The 26098-nt window shown below is 26.5% G+C and overlaps 2 protein-coding genes across 3 annotated transcripts; both read right to left on the bottom strand.

The window, feature by feature from the left end:
- Positions 1 to 252: 252 nt before the first annotated feature.
- LOC107440777 (mitochondrial potassium channel ATP-binding subunit) lies at positions 253 to 6655 on the bottom strand. Of its 2 annotated transcripts, none has more exons than XM_071186063.1 (4): positions 5227 to 6655; positions 4578 to 4666; positions 2495 to 2591; positions 253 to 1308 (listed from the first exon to the last, which is right to left on the bottom strand). In XM_071186063.1, the coding sequence occupies exons 1-3, from the start codon at positions 5324 to 5326 to the stop codon at positions 2511 to 2513; spliced, it is 270 nt and encodes an 89-aa protein (XP_071042164.1). In that variant the 5' UTR covers positions 5327 to 6655; the 3' UTR covers positions 253 to 1308; positions 2495 to 2510. The 2 variants fall into 2 exon arrangements, with proteins under 2 accessions (XP_071042164.1, XP_071042165.1); XM_071186064.1 differs by lacking the exon at positions 2495 to 2591 and adding an exon at positions 2763 to 2857.
- A 2216-nt stretch (positions 6656 to 8871) lies between these two features.
- Positions 8872 to 22257, bottom strand: LOC107450402 (uncharacterized). Its single transcript, XM_016066183.3, has 7 exons — positions 21535 to 22257; positions 20480 to 20536; positions 12150 to 12367; positions 11190 to 11408; positions 10523 to 10710; positions 9394 to 9553; positions 8872 to 9066 (listed from the first exon to the last, which is right to left on the bottom strand). The coding sequence occupies exons 2-7, from the start codon at positions 20497 to 20499 to the stop codon at positions 8903 to 8905; spliced, it is 969 nt and encodes a 322-aa protein (XP_015921669.2). The 5' UTR covers positions 20500 to 20536; positions 21535 to 22257; the 3' UTR covers positions 8872 to 8902.
- Positions 22258 to 26098: the final 3841 nt, after the last annotated feature.

The following is a 26098-nucleotide window of genomic DNA, read 5'->3' on the forward strand; positions in this document are numbered from 1 at the left end:
TTGTAAGCTTCGAAACACATTTCATGGGAAAATTTCAATAATAAATATATATTCATTTTTTAACTATAACTTTGTATAACTAAATAAATAAACAATAAGTATGAAAAAATATGTTTTTTTCCACCGTGTGCATGGTATTGGGCCCAATAAGTAAAAGTGTCACGCCGCTTATATGGCGGCATTAATCTGATTAATTCTTAGAAGGTTTTAAAATTAAAGTAATGAAAAAGGAATGCATATAAAAAATATGAATTCTACAAAAATAACATACTTTAATTTTTATACATAAATATACAAGGAAAAGTTTGAACAAAAATATTTAATACTGATATTCAAACATTGGTAATTAAAATATTTAAACAAATTTTTAAAACAGCTCTTTAAATATATATTAAAAAAAAAATCAACAGCACAACATCAATAGTTTGATTATAAATAAACCAGATTTTTAATCATATCATACAAGAAATGCAACCTTTTTGACAAAATATCAAAGTGTTTTAAATTTCAATGGGTTCTTTACTGACCAAACTGACCTGGTTTACAAAATGTGCTCAAAAAATTTCATGAATAGCCCCAAAAAATAAATAACTGTGCTGGATAGGTAGAACATAGCATTCATTCAGACATAACGAGAGTTATGGCAACTAGCGTCTAAGTCATGACAGTTAAATGGAAGTGAACAGTCTAAGTGAGAAGGCATGTTACTTCAAAATGGAGATATGCATTAAAGTAAAAAATATTTTTAAGTGATTTAAAATCTCTAGAGGAAAATTGAAGTATAAAAAGTGTTTCCAGCAATATGAAAAAATAATTTCACCAATATTTTTTGGCAGTTACAAATCTGATATCAAGAGTGCATTCTAACTAATAGTAATTATAGTTGACCCTTGATCTTGATTGTTGTAGTTTTCATTGTGAATGAAAAAATAGGAGAAAACAACAAAGGAGGGTCAACATAAAATTTCAAGTAATGAATTTGAAAACAAATTAATAAATTTACAATAAGAAAAAAAATTCAATTAAAAAATTTATGTATTTACTGTAAAAACATTTGCAATACAACATATAAACAATAGAAAGATGAATAAAAGCATTCATTTAGATAGTTAAATAATTCGAAAATCTTAGCTGTTCAAACACTCTCAACACAAGCAATTATTTTTACAAGATTTTAAATAGATTCACTTTCATGTGAATGCAGAAAGTTCTTCATTGTTTCAAAAGCTTCGAGGCCTTTTGCGTAGGGATTATCCCGTCGACCAGTCAATGCTAGCGAAAATGCGTAAGTCTTGTGGAGCGATCATACTGAAAAGCAATTTCCAAAATAAATATTCTAAACACATTAAATTTATCAAATAATAATAATAAAATGATAACAACAAAAAATGTAAGTGGAAAAATAAAAAATAAAAAAAAGGGCATTAGAAGGAATCAGAACAAAGTAGAAACATCAATTTTTTTTAAAATTACACATTGAATTCAACGAATTGAAAATATGCTACTTGACTTTCTTCGGTGCTAGATAAATCCTAAATTCGAATCATTTTGCAGCGGAGTAAGAAAAGAAAAAAACAGTATATTTCAACAAACTAACTAGGGTAGTCAAGGATTACGCAGCAAATGTGATAAAATTTGGGGTTACAGGTGCAGAAGCTAATTTTTGGTGTTAATATTGGGTTTGGTGAAAATGATCAACAGGCTAATCCCAAAGTACATAAATAATTATAGTTCAAAAAGTTTTTGTATCCAGCAAAAATAATTTTAATCAATAATAAAATTTTAAACAATCAAATTAAAATTTTTTTTTACAATTGTGAGAAAAAACAATTAGCTCATTGGCTTTTAAAAAAATCTAACAATTAATTATAAGTTCTTGACTGCCAGTGACTTATTTTCAGAGAACATTTCACTAGAAACAAAATCCAATAAAGATTATTGTTGATAAGGAAATAGAATATTGTATTTTGCATAAAAAATGCCTTTAAATTAATTTCAAATTAGAATTGTCAGAAGAAGATTAGAAATTAGAATTAAAGTACTTAAAAAATATGCGAGACAATNTTCAACTAGCATTTAACATTTAAAAAAATTATTTTCACCAAAAGTACCTTCTGAAAAATAAACATCTGAGATTATGAAATTAACTAGTTCTTTGACTGCCAAACAAACAAAAAAAATTTATTGCGTGCAAACAATTTTAATATCTTATAGGGAGGTTATGCTATAAAACATTTATAACTTTAAAGCCTTTAGCTCTGATTAAGGTGTTAATAAAATCATTAGCTTAATGAAAAGTAGTTGTATTTATTTACTTATTTTATATTTTTAAGGAAAAAAAATCCAATTTTCTAAAACAATTCTGCAAACTTTTTATATCACATAAGACCTTCTCCCAAAGATACTTTAAATGTAATTTTTAGGAAAACTAATATATATTATGCAATTTACAAAAATGCAATAAATATGATGATATAAATAATTTACTACACACAAAACTTTGATTTAAATCACACTTTTTCTTTATATTGTTGCTTCACTAAATTCCAATAAAGACCTTTCTTTTTTGACAAACTACTATGATTTCCAATCTACAGAAATGAACACAATAAATTAACATAAATAGATAATAAATTGTTTAAAATGTATATAAATTTTTAAAAAATTATTTTGTCTGAAAATTCAGATATTAGTAAAACTAATATATTATGCAATTTAGAAAAATGTAATAAATATGATGGTATAAATAATTTACTACACACAAAACTTTGATTTAAATCACACTTCTTCTTTATATTGTTGCTTCACCAAATTCCAATAAAGACCTTTTTTTTGACAAACTACTATGATTTCCAATCTACAGAAATGAACACAATAAATTAACATAAATAGATAATAAATTGTTTAAAATGTATATAAATTTAAAAAAAATTATTTTGTCTGAAAATTCAGATCACTGAAAGTAAAGCTTTGTTAATAAGAGCTTCTTTTTTAAACTAACTTAATTTTTTGACAATTTTTCAAAGAAAAATCTATATCTGAACTACCTTATATATATTTATTCTTAAAATGGTACATGGTAAAATGATACTAAAAATGTTTTATAATATTATTTCTGAATATCTTTTTATTTTTATAGAAATTATATTTTGGAAAAAAATAAATAACTGAGCTAACTAAGAAGGATTACCTTCTAAGGAAGACTAACTTCTTTTAAAATGAAAGAAATATTGAAAATTGTTTCCCACACAATTCCATTTTAAGATCATAAACAGCGAATATGTATTTTGAAAAATTTAAATGCTGTAGAAAAAGATGAAAATTCATTATGCATAGCTATTGCTGCTTTGGTAACTTCATTTCTCCAGCAAACTTGAAATTTGATAACATGCATTATAAATTTCAATGGAATAATAAATTTTACACACATTTATTCATGTGTGGTTAGCTCACTTCTTGTAGTTTCTTCAAATATCTAAGTATTGAATTGAAAATAATTTTGAAAAATTTCTTTGAAATGTAGTTATATTAGTTGTCTAATATCCAAACAAAATGTAAAGAAACTTACAATACACAAGAGGTAATGCTTTTTTCCAGAAAATTAAAATTTTTAAGATAAATTTAAAATTTTTGAAATAAGTTTAGGAAGGGAATTAATTTTGAGCTATCATATTTATTAGTATAATTATTCTTATTATAAGATATTTTTCAAAGATGAATAAAAATCTTAACGCCAAAAAAAAAAAAAGAATTTTAAGAATTTTAAAATTAAAAGTTTGAAATTAATTTTGAAAAAAAGTTTGAAATGAAATTATTCACGGGAACCTTAAAAATGACCAAATTCTGAAACATAATTATCTAAGGATATTAACAGCACTTTATGAATAAAAAATAAAAACTATAATTAAATTATCCAAAAGCTAAACATCTTGTTAGAATAATGGAAGCACTTATTTCTGAAAAGAAGTAGTTACAATAAAATGAAAAAAAAAATTAACGAGTTGAATCACCATTTACAGTATAATATTCATAATTTAATCATCATTTCTTTAAAAGTTCTATTTTTATTTTTAGTGAAAGAGTCAATCTAATTATAATCTTTTAAATATTTATCCTGTTTTATTATTATTAGAAAAAAAGACTATTTCTAAAACATCTTAATTTTTTTACAAATTGTAAGTTGCATTACAAAAAACATGCACTCTAACATGGCTTGTTATTACACACTCCTATTCTTAAATATTTTTAAAAATAAAAGAAACACATGTAATTAAAAAAGGAAAACTTAATTTCAAGAAGTACGTTAAAAATTTTCAATATATTCTTTTAACGTGAAACTTCTAAATATTTTTATAGCAGTGAGTTTAATAACAAAAATATTTACAGTGGCATTTTAAAGCTTAAACAAAATGTTAATTTTTTATTAAATATCATCTAGCCTATGCTAAGAAACTACTAAAATCAACACAGATATTTTCTAAATAACACAAATTTTTTTCCAACTTATGTTTAATATTTACACATAGAACAAAGAATATAGATTTTAAATTATTAAAATAACTTTAATTGTAGCATACCTCAACTATTTGGCCTCTTTTTACTACAGCAATGAAATCTATATTTTGGATTGTACTCAAACAATGAGCTATCACTAGCACAGTATGACCTAAGCAAATAAAAAGTGAAACATTTTATTCAAGAAAATAAATTTGTCAATTTTATAAAAACTAAAAGCAAACACATTTTTCAAGGAATTTGATTAAATTTTATTTTTATAAAGTTTAACGTAAAAGTAACATGTGCTTAATTATATATAGCTTACAAATCTTATTCTTTGATAGTCTTATTATTTTCTATAGAATTTCAAAGTTTAACAAAAGCTTTGAACTCTTACAAGCAAAAATTATTAATTCATAACAAAAATTGGAAAGAAACTCTCGGGTAAGAATATATTTTGTTTAAAAATTTTCCTGATGATATAAAATAAAAATGCAGAAAAAAGTTTTCAAGATAAAGTAGACTACAAAACACAAACCAATTTAATTTGACTCAGTATAACACATACAATTAAAATAAAATGTATGAGTTATACTGAGTACTTTGCTGTTTACAAAAATGTACTAAAAATAATATAATTACAAAGTAAAAATTATACAAAATGCACACTTTTTATAAAATTTTTTATATTTAGAAAACTTAAATTATATAAAAATTTGATTCCATTACCTTTAACAGCATAATCTAAAGCTTCTTGAACAACCTTTTCTGATTCTACATCTGAAGCACTAAAAAAATTGAATGATTGATACAAAACATTTATATACATTATTTTACATAAGAAAAATTAAAGTCTTTAACAAATTAAGTTCTTCTGAATATTAGACAAGAGAGTTAGAACAAAATGAAAATTTTCATAGAAGAAATTTGATGTATCAAAACATATGAAAAATGTTTGAAGAGCTCATCAGCTATTTCAGAACCCTTTGATTAAAAATTTGAAGGGTAGCACGAGAAATTGAAGATCTGTTCTATTAAACTTAACATGCTTCCAGTTTTCAAAATATAGGGGAGAGCATTGTACTATGGCACAAACAGCATAGCTCGACCATCAACTAGCGACTAACAAAAATAACCTGACATAGTCCTTTCCTTAGCCACTAACAGTTAGCATATAGTATCTAGCATTATAGTGAGATTTGTGGGAGCTAGAAAATAAGAGGAAAATTTTTATTGAAAAGTAAATTATTATTTTTTTAATTTCTATTCTTTCCTAATTGACTAGTATTAAAAATTAAGATGATGTATCGAACTTTTAATTGTATTCTACTTAATGGTATGATAAGTTAATCTGAACAACTAACTGTAAACACTTTTACATGCCATATTTTTTTAATTTTATTGTGTTGTACCTAGGGACTGAATTGTTAAAACTGGAATGAACAGAATCAGTTCCTTTTAAGAAATGAAACAATATACAAAAGAGATGAAGAAGAAATAATATGTAAATTGCATTCACACTAAGCAGCATGGTCTTCAGCTTGTCAGAAGCAATCACTAAGTACTCTGTGCATTTCAGCATATATGACCATAGCCACCAAAAAATAAGGGTGTTGAGATCACCAAGGTCTTTTAATGACGTCACAAACAGTGGTGTATAGCTGATAAGCGATTAGCCGCCAATTTCAAATATTTGTCAACAGCAGTCCCGTTTGCTTGTCGGATATGTCGTTACAAACCACTATCAAAAATACATATAGCATTATTTTACAACTTTCAACAATGCCATATGCATGTGTAGTTCCAAAATGTAAAGGGAACTAGAAATAGCGCCTAAAGTATCAGTTTTTATGTTTCCGAAAAGTGAAGAAAAGAAACATAGATTAATGGATAACGAGACAGTTATCAAATAACTGTTAATAGTCGAGTAAGTGTTTATCTTTTATATTTTAATATACGGTTTTTGCAGACTTCATGATTAACTTTTTAATGACATAATGAAATAAGTTGTATTTAAGAATTACAATGTTTTGAGTATTGTTAGTGTAGCAAATATTAGAATATAAAACTATCAAAGCATTCGTACTTTTGCAAAACTTTTAGACGTGAAATAAAACAAATTTAAACATCATTAGTCTTGTTTAAATATATATATATAAACAAANTTTGGTATCGTTGCAGTTGCTTTCATGATGTCCAAAATTTTGGCAGTTGCGACATCTGTGGATTGTCGTCGATGGGAGACTAGAATTTTCTTTCCGAAGTTGTTGTAGTTTTTGGAGGTAGGTAGGGCAAGTGGCACTGGAAGCTTTGTGGTTGCAATCTATGTTTAGGTTGTGCTTGTCGTTGCTTTCATGACAATTGATGCAGTAATCGAAATGTTCTTGACATTGTTGGATAGAGTGGCCCACATAGCCACATTTCTCGCACATTTCTTCGTTGGGGCAGTCATCCTGATGATGTTCTAAACGTTGACATTTGCGACATCTTAAGAGAATAAGCCTTTTTTTTATTATACATTTGAACATTCCAATGAAGATGGTGTGTTGTTTGAGCAGATTTAATGATAGTTGTCTGCTAGCTTTGAGAACTGACCCAACAAGCACACGACTTTAGGGCTAGTGAAGGGACAATGCCGGCTCACCTAAAGTGCCATTACGGCGGGCTTTTCATTGCCGTATCGGTTCCGTTAATAAAGTGAAATCTGGGCCAGAATGAGGGCCAGTGCATGGCATTTCTGGCAAAATTTTCGGCATCCGTTACGGGCCCTGCATTAGTTCAGCATCAATTATACATTTTTACATAATTGCCTAACCGATGCCGAAAGATAAATCCAAATCCAACAATGGCGTTTTTATTTGCCGAAAATGCTTTCAATCTCCCTTAGTATTACCATAAATGCCTATTTATTTTATAGACAATTTTTGCAACGGCTGGTTTCTTTACCTTAATTGCCAAGAACGGACCTTCATTAGGGACTGATTGAAAACCACCTTTACCTTTACTGCCAATATTGAACCGACGTTTATTTTGCTCCGGCAAGAACGTGATATAGAATTGCCATAAGCATACCTTTAACAAATTTATGTCATCAGTAGCTTTTAATTTAATTGCCGGAATTATAATGACATTTTCCCAAAATCGGCAAATATAGAATGCCGTCACAACCGTAAATCCCCCATCCTTGCCACCTTTAATTCTCGTTTTTTTTAATATTTTGCTTATTTTTTTTTCCTTACAATTTTATTTCACTGGAGCTTTTTTATTGCGTGCTTTATATTTATGAAGACTAGGCTTTGAAAAATATGATTAATAAGTCTTTAAGTAAAAGATGCGTAACTCTCTCGCTTGTCTATATATATATGTATTAGAATAATTATTAGACTAGTTACATGTATTTATTTTCAAGGTTTAATTTTTCTCTTTCAAAGTTACATACTTGAAATGTAAACTATACTTTTTTCAGCTTTGGTCCTGAAAAATTATAATTTAATTTTTCAGAACAAAAGCTCTGAAACCTTAGTTATCTCTCCATTTATATATATACATTGTAGAAATTATTTTCACTATTTTGTTAGAAAAAAAGGATAGTAAAACTGAAGATTATTATTTGCTTTAAACTTTGGAAATGGAGAGACATTTATTTTCCATTTAATGTATCATTTAACGCTTGCAACGCCAATATTCTATGCTAGGCTATTGCAACTAATAGCAGCTTTATCATTTATTGTGCTGCCCTAAATTACACACTTATTATTAAAGATTTATTTCTAATAGAAAAATTCTTTAATTGTTCTTAATTAAAAATTTAATTAATGTTGCATGCTAATTCTGCCTTAAGCAATTTTTTTCTTTTTTTTCGTAATACATTTAAAGAATTCTGACAAATTCATTGAGTTTGTTTAAATTAATGAATTTAAAAGAAAATTTATTTCATGTTCGTTACTTATTTTTAAAATATATCATTTACAGTGCATAAAAATCGCACAACAGTTTAATTTGGTGTTCGATAATTTTTTTTTTTTTTTGTCAATAACTTTTTTTTTCTTTGATAAACCTTGTTTTGGTGTTTGAATTATAAAATTATTTTATATAATATTCATACTTATTTCTTTGTTAAGTAACATTAGTTTACTTCAATATTGTAATATAAAAATGAAATTTTTTACATTGTATTTAACTTTTTGATTACATCATTGATTAAAAGCAATCAAATCGAAAAAATGAAAAAGAAAAAAAGTATGCTTAATATAATGCTAAGGAATGAATTCCAAATATTGAATAATTATTTCCTTCTTTGTATTCATATTTTTCTTATTTTATAGGAAAAGTAATGTATACTCCTTTTTAATATAGAAATAAGATTGCAAAATATGAAAAAACAGAAATTTTTTAATTATTATTTCTACAAAATATTTTCTTCTGCTAGTTGTTCTGCTTGTATTGATCTCTTCATTCTTCTGGATCTTCCACCATCACGATCACCCGCCGATCTTAGCCATCTTTTTACCACATCCTCCACAACATTTTGCTGAGTTTTTTCAAACAACTTGTTGCTCCTTAGAGATCCTGTAGAAACAATTGAGCTTATTAATGGATTTTCATTAAAAAAATTAATTAGCTTCATAATTTCAAAAATTTCATTTTACAGGGAAAAAAACATACTAAGCAACTTGCGTTGTAACTGCTGCACGCTGTTTATTTTAAATTCAAGATTTAAAAATAAATTCATAAAAAGTTAGTAATAAAACACATTTTCTTTTTTTCAAAATACCTCCTCAAATTTTAAGTGAAGCAATGATGCTCCCTTTTCTTTTAAAATGAATTTTTCATTAAAATACATATTATGAAATTTTCAATTTGCTTCCTTAAAAGTTAATATGTGCTTTTCTATACCTAAAATTAGCTTTAAAACAGAGGGAAACTCCTGTATGGACCTTTTACGTCCTCCAACCCAGTTCATTTCAGTGGCCAGTTTATTTGAGATTATTCTAGTGAGTATCCTTCTGACTCCATCAGCGGTATCCTTTCCTCCTAGCAATCCAAGAGTGAAAGCCTAAAAAACAACAATAACATCAAAAAATGTAAAATTACGTTCTTTTTTTTAATTTTTAAAATATTGCTCTCTCTTTCACTTAAGCCATTGTAACAAAAATATTAGAATTTTCAATACTTTTGATCATAAATTTTACAGAATAAAAAACTTGGCTAAACAAAATTTAATGTAGAAAATAAGAGATGAATTAATGATACCTTAATATCTCAAAATACGAATACTTTTTAAAACATTAATTTAAATGTTTTCCTGAAGTAATGAAAAGGTAAATGGTCACTGAAAACAGTTTATTCACATACTATTTATATTAAATCAGAAAGCACTTTACCTTAAAAATATAAATTTCATTTTAGAAATGTTATTACTCACTACTTAATTTCTAGACTTAATTATAACTAGATCTTCTGTTAACCCTTTGACTAAATGTTTATTTAAAATACTTTTTTTTCTATTTTTTATTATTTTGTATTAATTAAAGTCAAAATAAGTGAAAATTCTACATTTAGCCTTTTAATATTTGATGGATATAAAATACATCATTAGACACTGGTATCTTTTTCTGTGTTGAGGCAAAATTTTAAATACACGGTTTTCTTTCATTTCATACAATAACTTTCCAATTTCAGTGATTTAGATCTTAGAAAAACCATTATTCCTCATTGAAATTTTGTTAATTTACAATACCCATTATTGATAAACGCTTAAACATTAATTTAAAAAACATCAAACTACTTTTTGTTGATTTTATATTTCAATATAAATACAATATCGATAATCTAATAAATTTTTCTTAGTAACTATTTTGACTATAGTTTATAATTAAAAAATACTGAAATACGAAATATATTTTTGCTCGTAATTACAGTCTCAGGAAAAGAAATAAATGAATATGGTAGGGACACACACGCACATTTGTGCCCCATTTGTATCATAGGGTTAAAAAAAATTTAAATAGTGAGAGAACCATACTGTGTCTGCGAAAAACTCTTCACTCTGTAACTTTTCATTTAGAGTTCTTAAGTCATCCAAACTGGCTGCAGGCTCATCTAAGTCACTGACTGTTTGGTGTTGGGGAAACATTTTTTGAATAACAAGAAAATTGTTATCACATTTTTGGTGCAGTCGAGCATGGGATTCCATCAGCTTCTTCAGTATCTCTATAAAGTAAATTAATATTTAGTTCTTATAAACTAGCAGCTTTGATATTCACTTTGAACATTCTATATTAATTTTAAAAAAACTTGAATTAAATATAAATGATAAAAAAGGGAGTATTTTCATGATGGTTTGTAAACTTCAACTACTGATACAAAAGAAAAAAGGATTTTTAACTCATATAGTTTTTTTTCTATAGTACCACTCAGTTCTTAAGCTAAAATAAGAGACTGACAAAACATAGTATCTAACTGGTTAAGGAAAACTTCTGCGAAATTAAGATTAGAGTCTCAAATATGAAATTTTTAGTTATTTTAAAAATATATACTGGATATACTTGTTACTGTTAAGTAAACTTTGAAATCAAATGAAACACATATCTATGTAAAGTAAGGAAATTAACTCGAATCACAAGATATTTTAGTTGGAAAGTTTCTTAAAAAATATTTAGAAAAAAAGTTATAAATTATAGAGATATTACCTTTAATCTCTACACACGTATCGCATTTTCCAACAGAAACTCTTGGTGTGGATGCGTGGTTGTGCCTTGGAGTCATATCATTTCCACTGTAAATTCTGAATTCATCCTCCATGTCTGCATCCACAGGCTGCATACTCACATCAGTATCTACAGACAACTCCCCAACATCGCTATAAATTTTGTACTCTTCCAGCTTACTCTCAGCCTTACCATAATTTCCTGCAAATATGGAATTTTTTTTTCTTGTAAATAAATTATGATACACCTACACTTGAACAATATTTGAAAGTCTTAACATTTGCATTCATGATATCTCACTTCCTTATAATTAATACATAAAATAGTTAAAGGGAGAAATATTTTTCTTTACCGAAAAAAAAAAATTACCAAAAAACGTGAAAACTTATTTTAGGTGATGATAATATGAATGAGATAAAGAGAAGAAATATCTAAATAACGATAAAGAAAGTGATCAAATAATTTGTAGCAAAAGATGATGAAGATAACAGTAATTATAAATGTAAAAGGGATAAAGTTTAATTATAAAAAATAAGAATTATTAAAATAAGAACAATGTAGAATATTTATAATGTTTCAATTCTTACTTTATTGTAGAATGAAAATTAAACAAATTAATTCAAAAATGCATGCCATAGAATTCCATTTCCCTTAGTTATGACTCTACAATTAAATTCATACTAGCGTTTGTCTCTATTCTGTTGTATTTTTTGAAGGATTAAAAGTTGTGGGTTAAAAGTCAGTGAAATGAAAGAAGTCAATTAAAATGCAAAATCTATGCTATTAATACGTAATTTTTACATGTATATCTTTCTCTTAATTTAACAAAAAAAAATTATGTAATTTGGCAGAAAACTTTTAGTTATTTTATTACAGAACAGAGTGTTAACCTCATAGAGTTATCAAATAAATCATTAATTGAAAGATTAATAATTATCTTACGAGTTTGGAAGACAATGTTAATTTTGAATATCTTCCAATTAGGCTGTGGGTCCACTCTCCCTGTTATAGCTCTTTTGAGTTTCGAAGAATCTTTGTAAGGAGGCCATAAGGTAACATAGTTGCCATTTACATAGGAAATCCATTTATTCACCACTATAGCTAAGCAATCCTTGTCGTCTGGAAACTTTACCACATTATAGTGTTTTCCTTGGAGTAAACTGTAAAATAGTTAGCAGTTAACTTTTTAAAAATGAAAAATATGAAAAATTACAACTTTTCATAAAGAATTATTCATGGGCTATTGAACAGAAGTGATTAATAATTACATGCGTGTACAGCCATAAAATAAATTTCTAACTAGCTTGCAATCTGTAAATCAATAGTTTTTCATAAAACTAAATAAATAATCAAATAATTACGAAAAACCATTAATGAAAATAATTACTCTCTACTATTCAATACCTCAAGTGTTTCTGTTTTTTCTTTCAAGTAAAACTTCTTTCTGAAAGTTGATTTATTATCGAAAAATACAATTACTATAATATTAATAATACTAAGTTAATTTTATAAATTTATTTTACCCATTTAGAAATAATAAACCACCAGGGAGGGTAGAAAATTGAAACTTTTAAGGTTTGAAGTGTTAGTTACGTTTTCAGAAAAAAACTAATTTATTTATTTTTTCCAAAGACTTAAAAATATTACTGTAATTTTTCCCTATTTTGTCATCGCTTTTCGGCAATCATCAAATATTTATGATAATTTTTAACTTTATTTTACTTGCGCAGTTTTTAAAATTTTAACAAAATAAAAATGAGCCTGTATCTGATTTTGTTTAAATTGCCCATATGTAATGTATGGCATTTCAGTACGATTTCTGTTATGAAAATATCAATATTTTTTTAAATAATTTGTAGAAAGCAAATTAATAATGCTATTTTTTTTTGTAAATAGCAAATGAGAATTGATAAAATGTTGCACTAAATATGCAATATGCATGTTCACTAAAAAAATGCTTGATAACTGTTAATACGATACGAATAAATATAGATTAACATAAATTGTCTATTATTGCAGATATTTTACAGAACAATTTGTGGAAATTTAGTTCTGAAGTCAGAATTGTTAATTTTAAAGACTTGCACTTTTCAAAAGGATAAATGATTATTTTTTATTCAATTTAGTTCAATCCAAGTCAATATTGCTGCATACATATAAGATTTCAGTTTTTAGTCTCCGTATTGGGAAAAATTAATTTGCAAAATACGATCGGAAAAAAACCCTCTAGCATTTAGAACTGAATACAACAGAGTTAATAAATGGTACTAATGAATAAATACAAACAAAATATCAAATCAATAATACTAAATTTATTTTTAAATTACTAAATCAGGATTAATGAAAATGTTGCCTTAAATATACAACTTTTACAAAAAATATACATTTTCAATCAGCAAAAAAATTGCTTGATAATTGTTAATGCGAATAAACAAAAAATTCATAAGAAAGCAAATATTTTACACCACTATTTGTGAACTTCTAATTTTGATAGCATAGTTCTTAGTGTCAAAAATTTACACATTTCAGCTCCATTGTATTTAATTTAGTTTAGCGGAGTCAATTTTGTTACATACATATTCCAATTTAGTTTTCCTTTTGGGAACAAATTATTTTTCAAAATACAAAATACTGTCAAAAAAACTTTCGTAATTAGAATTAATACAACAGAGTTAATAAAGTGTAATACTAATGAGTAAATAAAAGCAAAATTTATAAAACAAATTAATAGTAATAAATATATTTACAAATAACAAATCAGGATTGATAAAAATTAATATGCAACTAACCAAAAATAATATTCATATTCAATCAAAAAACATGTTTGGATAATTTATAATACGTATAAACATAAATTGCCTTCAATAGCAAATATTTGACAGCACAATTTACAATACTCTAATTTTCATAACAGTATTCTTAGTTATAAAGATTTGCTTCGGTCAGTTTAATGAATCATGGTTTGTATTCAATTTAGTTTATCAGAGTCAATTTTGCTTCATACATATTCTAATTAAGTTTTCATACTGTTTGAAACAATTTTCAAAATACAAATACTTTCCAAATAATTGAAAACTTTTGTATTTAGAATGGAATGCAACAGATTGAGCAAATTGTAATACTAATAGATAAATAGAAACAAAATATACAAACAAATATTCAATGAACACATTAAATACGAAGTATTAAACATGAAAATAAACATGTTTACTAAAATTGAAACAAATAAAATAATTTAAACAAACATAAAATATGAAATTCACAAAATATTAATTGAAAAAATCAGTTATTTAACTTGATACTATTGCTGTTGTTTAAATTGTGTGAGAAATCGGTATACCGATAAACCTGTTTTTAAATGGTAACATACACAATTTCTTAGAAACAAAATGTATGGGAAGTGCACAAAATTTAACTCTACTTTTACTTATTTTCAAAATATTTAACAAATCAGATTCAATAGGAGTGTTAAAGAAGTTACTCGTTTTAGAGTACACATTTCCTATCATGAAGATCTCTTTGTCTTCTTTTAAAACAAAGGATTCAATTTTAAAAACTTCGCCATTTTTTAAGATGACAAAGCAATCTCTTTCAGATGCTGTATTTAACTTATATGGGCCATTGACTTGAGAAAAATGCTTCCCTAAGATTCCAACGGACTGTCCAGAATAATTTGGATTTAAACTTTTCAATGAAACTTGAAAAGAAGCGAAAGAAGATGTTGTTGTCAATTTAGGAACATTTTTCTCCAAAAGCCTTTTACAGACTTGCTGCAGTGGCAAGTTTTTCTTTTTTATTTTACGTTTCAAGGTGCCCATATAATTTTCGAATTTAAATGCACTAAATGTGTCTAGCGCACCAAACTTTTCAACGTCATCACAAAGGTGTATCAATGCATGCACATTATACACCATTTGATCAGATCCATAAAGTTTGGAAAATTGGCGTACAAAAGATCTTAACAGTTGTGAAGCTCTCGCCAATAAGTCTTCACATAAGCAGGAAGAAGAAAGTATGAATATTGCGCAAGAGAATTTCAAAAAATGGTGATATTGAGCTTTTAAAAGCACAGACTTCAAACACACTGGTCCTATGTAAAGCAAAAATTGTCGGAACTCCGTTGCTTTCCAGTTATCTACATCTTTTAAAGAGCGGGGCTTTCTATTAAAATCTGTAGGCCAAATATTTCGAAGACTATCCAAATAGACATTTACTGAAGAAATGTGGGACCTAGATATTTGTCCAACATGTGATTTGGAGTTTTTTCCGAGCCAAATGTTTATGAGTTTCCTCATCACTCCAAGACACACCAGGTGCATGTAGTCTTGTGGAAACAAGGATACCATGCCGATGTCTAGTTCGATTAAAGGACTTTCACTTTTGTGGTGGTGACTGTCCTCCATGTTCTTAAAAGAACTGTCCGTGCGAAGGACCTTGTCTATGGAGGGAAAGGTAACTCGGCCTTCCCATTTACCTTTTTGAACGCAACGATCACATCCATTATAAGCATTAAATGGCTTAATACATTTAATAAATGCTTTTGCCGGCGCATCACAAATAAAACATTTTAGTTTCACACTGATTTGCTTATGGTTTTTTTTAAAACCAGAACTCAGTAAAGGCTTCATTTCTTCCACAAATTGCTGTAAATATTCTTCAACTGGTGGTTTTGTATTTCCGCAGTATATTGCTACTGGAAAAGGAGTTTTGGAAACATCTTCTTCAATCATACAAAGAATTGGCCAAAATTGAACATTGTTACTTTTATATAACGGAAGACCGTCGAAATTGAAAGATAATGTTAAACTATCTATGCAATTGTTTTCAATTTTTTCCAATATCACATTTTCTATACCGAAATAAAAAAACAAACCATTTCCCATAGTCTGTATGCCTAGTTTTCTTGGAGTTCTTAAAAGTGTTCTAGCATCACTTGGCAATTCTGGATGCATTGGTTTTAGCAATTTTAATAAATCCGTGAAGCTTTTTATAGTTGTGCTGGGATTTTCATCAAACCACGTCAGAAGCTTCTTTCCAACATCAACGGATTCTGCGTCAGAGTCTTTTGATTCCTCAGTTTTTTCCAAAAAATCCATACTATTCTCTTCTTCAAAGTCCGTTGCTGAGGATTCTGAGTCGCTTTCAGATTCTGACTCGCTTTTTGACGACTCGTCATCATCGTCGGTAGACTTGTAATCGGTCTCTGACTCTGAGGATTCTGACTTTTTTTCCAGGCAAGGTAATGAAGAAAAATTATTACTTTCTTCGTGGATCTCTGGACTTGAAAGGTCTAATCTCAGTCTTTTCCGCTTGGAAATTATGCTTAAATTAACGTCATCCAACTGTACTTTCACAGCTTTTTTTACGTCGCGCCAGGTGGTGCTACAGACAAAATATATTGGAAAATGAGACCATTGGAAATATTTTGCTTAGCAGGAAAACTGACTTATTTAAATAAGGAGGATAATATATAATGTATTTGAGTAGCAAATACAGTGAAATTAATAATACTATAAATAGAAATAATATATATTTCTATTTATAGTTTTAAAGCTAACTAAAGATACTTTAAGGCAACAAGAAATGTATTTTATTTCGATAAAATAATGGAAACAACTAATTTTCTTTTATCACTAAGTGTTATTGAATGATTATATCCACGTTTAAAGTTTAATGAATTACTTCTTGACAATTTATTACAGCGAGCTCTTTTAAAAAAGTAAAATGTTTTCTTGAACTATTTTTAATGTACTATTTCTTCAAATTTGAAGTTCACAATCATATAGTTTTATCATATAATATTGGTAGTTTAAAGTATAGATGCGACACACTCCTACCCACTATTTGCTTCAACTACAATTACTGCTATTAAATGCACATCATAGATGAAGAAAGCATGACAGATTAAAAGAAGAAAAAAATTATTTTTATTCTTAGGGATGTAATTCCTTCCAAATTGATTTTTTCTTATCAGTTTTTTTATTTATATTTCTCGAATAATTTAATGAGATTGTTGTACCTTAAAAGTGAAAATTTTTTGAAGCGTAATGACAATATAACATTATTTCAATTTCGAATTATGGTTTGACCAATTTGTCTCCACAGAAAAAATTAAGTTCAAATTAGAGAATTAATGTTATGCTAATGGAAAATTTCATAATTTAAAAGTAAATTTTTTTATTCCATTTTTTTTGTAAAACTATTCAGCAGCTGTATTTTTTGGACATAGGGATTATTTGACCGAAATAGTTTGAATAGTTATTTAGTTTCTTTTTAATTAAATATTAATTGAAAAATCGAAAACAGCTTGCATTATTTTAAGTTCATCATTAAATAACAAAATGCAAAATTTAAGCAGAAATAGAAGAATAATGAAATGAAAAGTTTCAAAGATATTATATTTTTAGATTTCAACTTTTCTAAAGTTTGGCTGTATTTTGTTACAATTACAAGCAATTTATACAAGAAATTTACAATGAATTTTGCAAATATTTATTGCTTTATTAAATTAATAATTTATAATTTATTTATTATTATTAATTTTGCAAATAATCAAAATTTTCCAAATAGAGGCCCCTTCCCTGTATTTTGAGTGTCAAAAATACGTATTTATTCAGAGATAGTATGTTTTTGTATCTGATTTTTTACTTAATTAGTTAGCACTAATTAAACATATTTGAGATTACCCTTAACAACAATTAGGATCGACAATCCGATTAAACACAAGTTATCCAGGGTGATGCCTTTTTCGATGTTACACACAAAATTCTAAAAGTGAGATTATCATATTACCCAAATTTTAGAGAAATCTAAACTTTATCTATTGAACATAATTTAAAGAAGACCACCCTAACGAAATTCTTTATAAATATCAGTAACGCTTTCAACTAATATTTTATTTGTCATCAGTTGTTTCACATGTTTCAGTTAATCTTTTATTTGTGTTTTACTGCTGATTTAATTCATATATATACAGTCAAACCCAGCTATAGTGAACCTTCAAGGGACCGAAATTTCGGTTCACTATAACCGGGAGTTCACTATATCCGCTCCGAAAACAATTTTAACTAATGGTTCCGAACTCCTTCTTTTTATTTATACATTATTTAAATAAATGACAAATAATGACTGAAAATGAATACGTAGTAACAAAAAATGTGTTAACTTGCTCTTATTTTTTACTACTCTTCATCAAACAGTTATCTTGCGTGCAAAATAAAAATTAGTAATCTTTGACTGATGCAGGGAAAATTGTCCATACATCTGCCTGGGTTGGCCTTTGTTTAGGAATAGAAAAGTGAGATAAAAGAAGCAAACAAGAAAAAATGCTTATCGCTACATTTCACTTTATAGATGGATTTCAAAATCAGTATTTATTTTGAAGTGGATATTTCAAAATTTTTAAAAAATATTAGTCTAAGACAGAAAAAAGTTCATAGTATCCAACTTCCTCACTTTTTTAGTTCACTATATCCACAAAAAATAACAATATACGTGTATAGCAAGGCACGGGACCGAACATTTCGTTCACTATAATATATATATATATATATANAATTAGGAAATTATATATATCCATATCCATATATATATATATATATATACGATTTGCAACTTGATAAAAAATAAACATTTCATCAGGGTTTAAATCAAACAATTAACAGCAACATGAATATGATTATACTGAAATAAACAAATAAACAAATGATTTTTTTTCTTCCCTAACTGAAAGTCTGATAGTAAAAACGCAAATGGTTTAAAATCATTTAAGATATTACGTAAAGTGCGAATGTACAATAATTGACTACATAAATTTTCTGCCACTAACTACTTTTGATTAATCTACAGAGAAGAATTTTATTCCAGAATTAAACCCTCTGTGAAAAGGAACCAAATTGGAAGCATATTCCCCCGATCGACGTGTGTTGTAAGCTTTTGTCTCATTCTGATTGAAATAGTCAAATATTGTTGAGACATTGCGAAGATTAATTAAGGAAAATATTGTGTAAAAGTGTTTGTCAAAAAACGACTAAATTAATTTTCATAAATTTTTTGTACCAAAACTAAGATAAGGGATAGAGTTTGAAATTTGATTTAATTTAACAAAATGGCATAACTACAGATGATTGCTCGTATGTTAATAATATCTATATTTTTTTTCAGATGCAATCTAATTTCCTTAATTTTGATGTCATTATAAAGAAAAAAAATCAGAACAGAACTGTGTAATTAAGCCATTAAAGCTTTTAAAATTTATTTTTAAAAAATTTATTGAAAAAATTATCTGGAAAAAAAAATGATAAATGAACAACTCTGTGTACATAGTGAAGCCATTTTGTTAAATTTAGCTTAAAATAACATTTATAAATTTTTTTTTAACATAACTCTTCATAAGCTATTAACATTCATAGAAAATGAATCATGTATGCTATATGAAAAGTGCATTGGTCAAATATGAATATAAATATAATGTAAATTAATGTAAAACTATGCTATTACTAATACGAATAGACCTGATAAAATAGACATGAAAAACTTTAGTTTTCAATGAGAGAAAAAAAAGTTTATATAATTATGAATATTTTAAAGAAAAATAAAATGTTCAGAAGTTGCATGCGAACAGAAATTTTACTATTTTTCAGTATTACTCAAACTAGTCACAGAATAGACTCGGGAAAAATAGTTGATAATATTGATCTGAAAACAAAACATCTCAAATGCACAATGCAAAATTTTTCAAACAAAACCGACTATGGGAAACGACATTTTACTAATTAGATAAAAATAAATAATAATTTGATGTGAGCATTTTCATAATTTAGGATCCGGATTAAAGAATTCAGCATTAAATTAGGAAAATACTTTTATCAAATCATTATTTAGATTCATTGTTTAGTGATGGCTAGACAATATTTAATAATAATCAAGTGGAAATTTAAACTTTAAACATTGAAATTTTGTAACAATTCAGAATTTACGACTAATCAAAAATTTTTAAAAATATTCTACTTATATCAAAAGTCATAACATTTTCAATCAAAAATCATAAGAATAAGATTCTGGTTAGGTTAGTTTACTGTAGGATAATAATATTTCAAATTTTAAAAAAAGTAGAAGAAATGAATAATAAAGAATTTATAAATTTTATAAAATTAAGAAGCTTCGAACATTGCAAAATTAAAAATACAAAAAAAAAAAAAAAAAAAAANAAAAAAAAAAAAAAAAAAAAAAAAAAAAAAAAAAAAAAAAAAAAAAAAAAAAAATACACTTACGTTTGAGAAGAACGGCTCATCTTTTAACCCAAAAGATTATAACGCAAAATAGATGGGCTGAAAAATAGAATTTTTACAAAATTGGTAAATCACAATATTCATCAGAGTTATTATGAAATTAATATATGAATTTTCAATAGAGTATTAAAAGTAAATTATGATGCTTAATTTAAATTTATTTTTTAGGAACAGAATTAAGTCCAATATTTATTTTTTCTCCAAAGTGTATAAGCAAATGCAAAATCTTTTTCTTTGAAATTTATTGGTTATCCATGTATGATTATCGATTTTATAGTAAATATTAAGGTATCGATCATTTTCTTTATAAATAATTATGATTTAAATAAACATAATAAGTATCAAGTTGTTGTTTTCTTTAATAAATTAACTATTAAAAAAGGAAAAAAATATTTTAAGATTTGAAATTCGCTTTTAAATAAGGCAAGTATTTTTTAATCATAACTTAAAATAATTAAATAAAGAGATGTTTTTCTTTCAAAATGTTCAAATATAATTTTATAAAAAATAATGTATGAAAACTTCAAGGAAATTAACTTCAAGGTTTGTCGAAAAACTAAATCTGAAATTAAGGAAATAACAATAAAGTAAGAAGTGAATGTTAATAATCACCTTCCTGTTATAAAACAAAGTATAATGTGAAATACATTAACAGTACTCATATTTTAATTTGAATAATATTGGAAAAATTCACTTTCCTCCTATTCAAAAAGTTTTATTTCTTGATTTATGCAAAAACATTAAAAATAAAGTATTAACTCTAAAAGAAACAAAAATTTTAAACACATTGTTTAAAACAGCTTAGAAAATGATATGAAAAATACTTCGTTATATCAAAGGAAAAATGAAACTAAAGCTTTAATTTTTAATTCAAAACCTAAAACTTTGTAAAAGAATAATTCTTATAGCAAATAACTTAAAAGTTTGTAATGTTCTTTTAATAAAAATTTGTAATTAGTTATGATAATTTAATATAATTATGATAAGTTAAGATTTAAAGTTTGAAACAAAATAATTGATATAAAAATGCTACTTACATTTTCACTGGATTAATAATCGTAGTGGTTAAAGGTCGTTATAGCTTGCGATTTAAGTCGTGTTACCAGTCCAAAACTTTAAAAAGCAATGAGTTCTACGATGGTTGGAGGTTATCTTTTAACCTATGGAGATCTTGACCACTAGCAATGCTGGAAAAAGCGAAAAACTCCCCCCACCCCTAGGAAGTCGTGGCGACACATCTGGAGGAGCGTCACTAATTGGTTCAAGAACAGACGTCTCCTGAAGTGAAAACTAGCCCACTGTCCCCCATCTCTTTTTGAAGTAAAAACGAACTAAAAACCTTAAATATAATGAATTGCGACAATAAGAAAAATTTTATTGTCACAGATTGTATTCATAAACATTTAGATTAAAAAAAAAATCCTGATTTATTCAAAGAAATTTAGTTGTAAAAATCAAACGTTTATTTAAACAATTCGCAAAATGAAACTAAATGGCCTTTGGATTATTAGTTATTGAATAGAAATTTATTGGTATTTGTATTATAAATTACTTGTCAAATAATCTATTTCGAAGAGTATTTTATACTATCGCGTGAGAGTTGTTCGAAAAAAAATAGTTTTAAAGTACACCCAAAATTGAAAACTTTTCGGTAATATATTAAAAAAAAATACTATTTGAACAAATTTAAATGCAAAACTATGTTTTCTCTACACATGGTAAAAAATAAAGAGTACTTTTTATTTCTTTGTTAGATTGGAAAACAAAGTTCGAGTTCGCACTGTAGTGACAGAAAAAGAAAAAGATCAGAAAAAGAAAAAGAAAAAACTGTAGTGACGAAAAATATTAAAATGTTTTATTACAAAATATTAAATTGTATACCTATGGAGAAATAAAACTATAGCTCCGCTTTACTTATCAGATTTCTTACTCTAAATAAAATATTAATCTAAAAAAAATTCCTTATTAAAAAATGTAATAAAATTACTTTCACTATAATATTTTTACAATATAACTTTATTCTATTCATATTTTAAACATTTAGGACCATTGTAGTTATTTTGTTGCACATTTTATTATTCATCACATACAAATAAAATTATAATTACCAAATATTCATTTATTAGTAATTTCAATCTGAATTCGCTAAAATCCGCGCGCGCGATCGAGTTTATAAAAAATTTGTTTCTATTCATCTTTCGGATTTTTAAAGGAAACGAACTAGTCTCAGAAAGAGATAAGTGTGTTTTTTAAATATATACTAAACATATAAGTATGATATAGTAAACTAAAAAAAATTGATTGATTATTATCAAAGGACCATAAAAGAACTGCTTATGAGAATAACTATTTCAGTCTTATTTCTGCCTTTTCTAAATGTATAATTAATTATATAATGATGGAAGTTAATGAAATGATTCTTTGTAAAATGTAAAACATAATATGTCAGGTGATTAGATTTGAATTATCAATAGACACATTAAGAATTGGAATTTCTAGAAGCAATGCACACATTCATGGAATGAAATGCTTATACCTTTTGTAGCATGTGGCATGTTTATTTCTACTTTTAAATGCATCAGTTCTCTGTACATCTTAGAATGTACCAAAAATAATTTTATTTTTATTATATTTTTAGCTTTTGAAAGGGAAATAATGAATTTTAAGCATTGTTTTCTTTCGTATTAAGCATTTCTTGTTCATTCCAAGTGTATTAATTGAGATTTTAATGAGCGTGCAGAAGTGCTTGTTAATTAAAATTGTTAATAGTAAATTGTGGGATTGCAATGGCTAAAGGTACCCTTTTATTACAGTTAGAAATTTTGTTATTTTTTTATTTTTTTTAATCTGACAGAAAATTGCGTAAGGGCTTCCTGAACTTCTTCCGAATCTTGGTCGCGTGATTTGACATACTCTGCGCCCCTTTAGTTTACAATCTAAATAAATTATATGCTATAAGCGGAATCTGTATGCATATCACACATGATTTGTTTTTTTTAGATGAGTAATGTATTGACATTTTTAAAAAAATTTAATCGCATAGTTCATTTTTTCCACTTATTTTATTCATTAAATTTCGTTTGCAAAAATAAGATTAATGAACTATGTTTCGCATTATATAATTTTGTATAAAAAGTTAATTTATAAAACTAAGTTTACAGTTTCAAGAGAGCATTTTGATTTAATAATTTAAAAAAAAAATAATATTTAGAAATGAAAAAATGTGGAAAAAAACCTACTTAGAAGGCATAAAAATAGTTTTTTTTTCTTCCCCAAATGGCCTTTAGCTGGTCCCAATCTTGTCCTTCATCCTGATTAGCATTTTACTTTTAACTCACATGGTTAATTTAATTTATTATCAAATTTTATAAACAATATTTCTTTACAAAGTTTCAGTATTTGAAGACAATATTAGGAATATTGTTTATTTATAAGTCAACTTTTATACAAAAACTTTTACACATAAGCAGGGTTTGAAAAAACCCGGGGATTTTTGAAAAAACCCAACCCGCCCGGGTTTTATTGAAAAAACCCGGGGAAAATTGGGTTTTTTCATTTAGTGCTCATAAACTTTACAATTTTATTGTGAAAATATTTTCATTTATTAGTGTTGTATAAGTAAAAACTAAAATTTCATCTGACTTTTACCTCTAATAAAATTAAACAGCAATAAATATTTTGATCTTCCATGTTTTTATAATACGATTAATAAAAAGTGAAATTAAAATTACGTATAATTATAAAGAGTATCACCTACTTGTCCCATTTTCCAAATATTTAACCTCAGAAGAAATGACTGCATTTTTAGATAAATTTTAACTTTATAATTTCAAAAAACAATAAAAAAGCATAGTTAAAAAGTTTTTGCTTATTTTTTTTTAAAACCAGAAAATAAAACTTCAAATTTGTTAATTGTTGTTTAACGTATCACTTAATAGAATTTTTTTTCTCGTGTGTTTTCAATATTTTTAAACATGATTAAAAGAAACAAAATAAATTGTATTCAAATGAAATCTTAAAAATAATATTTAAAAATTCTTAAGAGTAATATTTGTATTTTTAACTGTTTTTTAATGGTGATAAAACTTTTTTCAAACAGTTAAAAAATATCAGTAGATGTTAAGAGTTGACTTAAAAAAAGGTTCATATATTTTTAATTTATCATTATTATGATACAGCAGATTCAAAGTGTCTACAAAATCCTACAGTGTAAAGCCCAACATTATTTAATATTTTTGACAAATTATTATTAAATTCATTTTGATGTTCAAGAGCAATCTCTTGATATTAATGGTAATTATTGGCAAAAGTTTTTGCGCGGTCACAATATGAACTCCACCTAGTATCATTTGGTCATTGGGGCATCAAGTAGTTTTTTTCATTAGCCCATCCATGTGCCTAATGCACATTTCTAAAATATTTGTTATCTTCCACCATGTGTCCAATGATAGTAATTAGGAAATACTTCTTTTTCAACCAAATTTAAAAAAAAAAACAATTTGTGAAAAGACCCACTAAGGTGGGCCCACCCAGTAAAACTCGCCCGGGTTTTTTCAAAGTGGGCCCACTTGGCGAACCCTGCACATAAGCAAAACTAGATTTATTGACATAAAGTATATTATTAACGGTTCTAGGAAAAAAAGGTACCGGAAAAAAAAGGTGCCTGTAAGAAAGGGACCTGTGTAGGGAAAATTCTGTAGGGGAAAATATTTGAAATGAGAAGATTAGATTGAAGCGCTTTTTTCTGTTCCGTGCATTCTTTTTTTTTTTAATTCTTTTTTCGTGTCGCGCGTTTTCAATTAATTAAAAAGGACCAATACTTTCACCTCCAATCACGAATAAACATCCAACACATAAATCCTCCCAACTTCCCCGATTGGCTACCTTAAGCCTCACATTAGCAACTTCTTCACAAAATATAATTTAAAATAGAAAATAACACATTTTTTACTTAAAAAAATTAGAAATAAAAAGTAAAACATAATTGAAAAATTTAAATAATATCTTCCCGCTTTAAAAAATAATCAAAGAAGAATAAATAAATGAAATAAAATTTAAGAAAAAAAAATGCGTAATACAACCAGCCCATAAGTCCCCCCCCCCTTCCCTTCTCCTTTCCTCAATGATCTAATCTGAATTATTATAGATAAAAAGAATATTCATTGAAACATCGAGAAGCTTTCATGCTGCCCAGAAAGCGAGAGGAGAAATATCCCTACAGATTTTCCCTATGGAGGTACCTTTTTGGCCGGGACCTTTTTTTCCGGGACCTTTTTTCCAGGGACCCTTTTTTCCGTACCTTTTTTTCCAGGGACCTTTTTTTCTGTACCTTTTTTTCTGTCTACCATTATATTAACAATATGAAAGCACCAATATCTCAGAACCAGTTTTTTTCCCATGAAAATAAATCTTATTTTTTGTTAAACATGAAGTTAAAAGTAAGAAAATATTTCCTTCTAAATAGAATAAAAATTCCATATTAAAGTAATAAATTATTATTATAAGGTTATTTATGTTCGAATATGTATATATATGTATATATATATATATATAAATAACGAATAATATATTAATTCCTTATAACGTTAGCTCCAAATCTTT

The sequence above is a fragment of the Parasteatoda tepidariorum genome, chromosome 10 (assembly GCF_043381705.1).
Source record: "Parasteatoda tepidariorum isolate YZ-2023 chromosome 10, CAS_Ptep_4.0, whole genome shotgun sequence".
Classification (NCBI taxonomy): domain Eukaryota; kingdom Metazoa; phylum Arthropoda; class Arachnida; order Araneae; family Theridiidae; genus Parasteatoda; species Parasteatoda tepidariorum.

Excerpts from the sequence above, each read along its gene's own strand:
- LOC107450402 (XM_016066183.3), bottom strand. The coding sequence starts at position 20,499 with ATGAGCCGTTCTTCTCAAAC. Across the intron at positions 12,368-20,479 it reads ATGAGCCGTTCTTCTCAAAC|TTTACTCCAAGGAAAACACT; the intron begins GTAAGTGTATTT and ends ACTATTTTACAG. Across the intron at positions 10,711-11,189 it reads TACGTGTGTAGAGATTAAAG|AGATACTGAAGAAGCTGATG; the intron begins GTAATATCTCTA and ends TTTACTTTATAG.
- LOC107440777 (XM_071186063.1), bottom strand. The coding sequence starts at position 5,326 with ATGTATATAAATGTTTTGTATCAATCATTCAATTTTTTTAGTGCTTCA. Across the intron at positions 4,667-5,226 it reads TTTAGATTATGCTGTTAAAG|GTCATACTGTGCTAGTGATA; the intron begins GTAATGGAATCA and ends TTATTTGCTTAG. Across the intron at positions 2,592-4,577 it reads AAAGAGGCCAAATAGTTGAG|ATTGGAAATCATAGTAGTTT; the intron begins GTATGCTACAAT and ends TCATTTCTGTAG.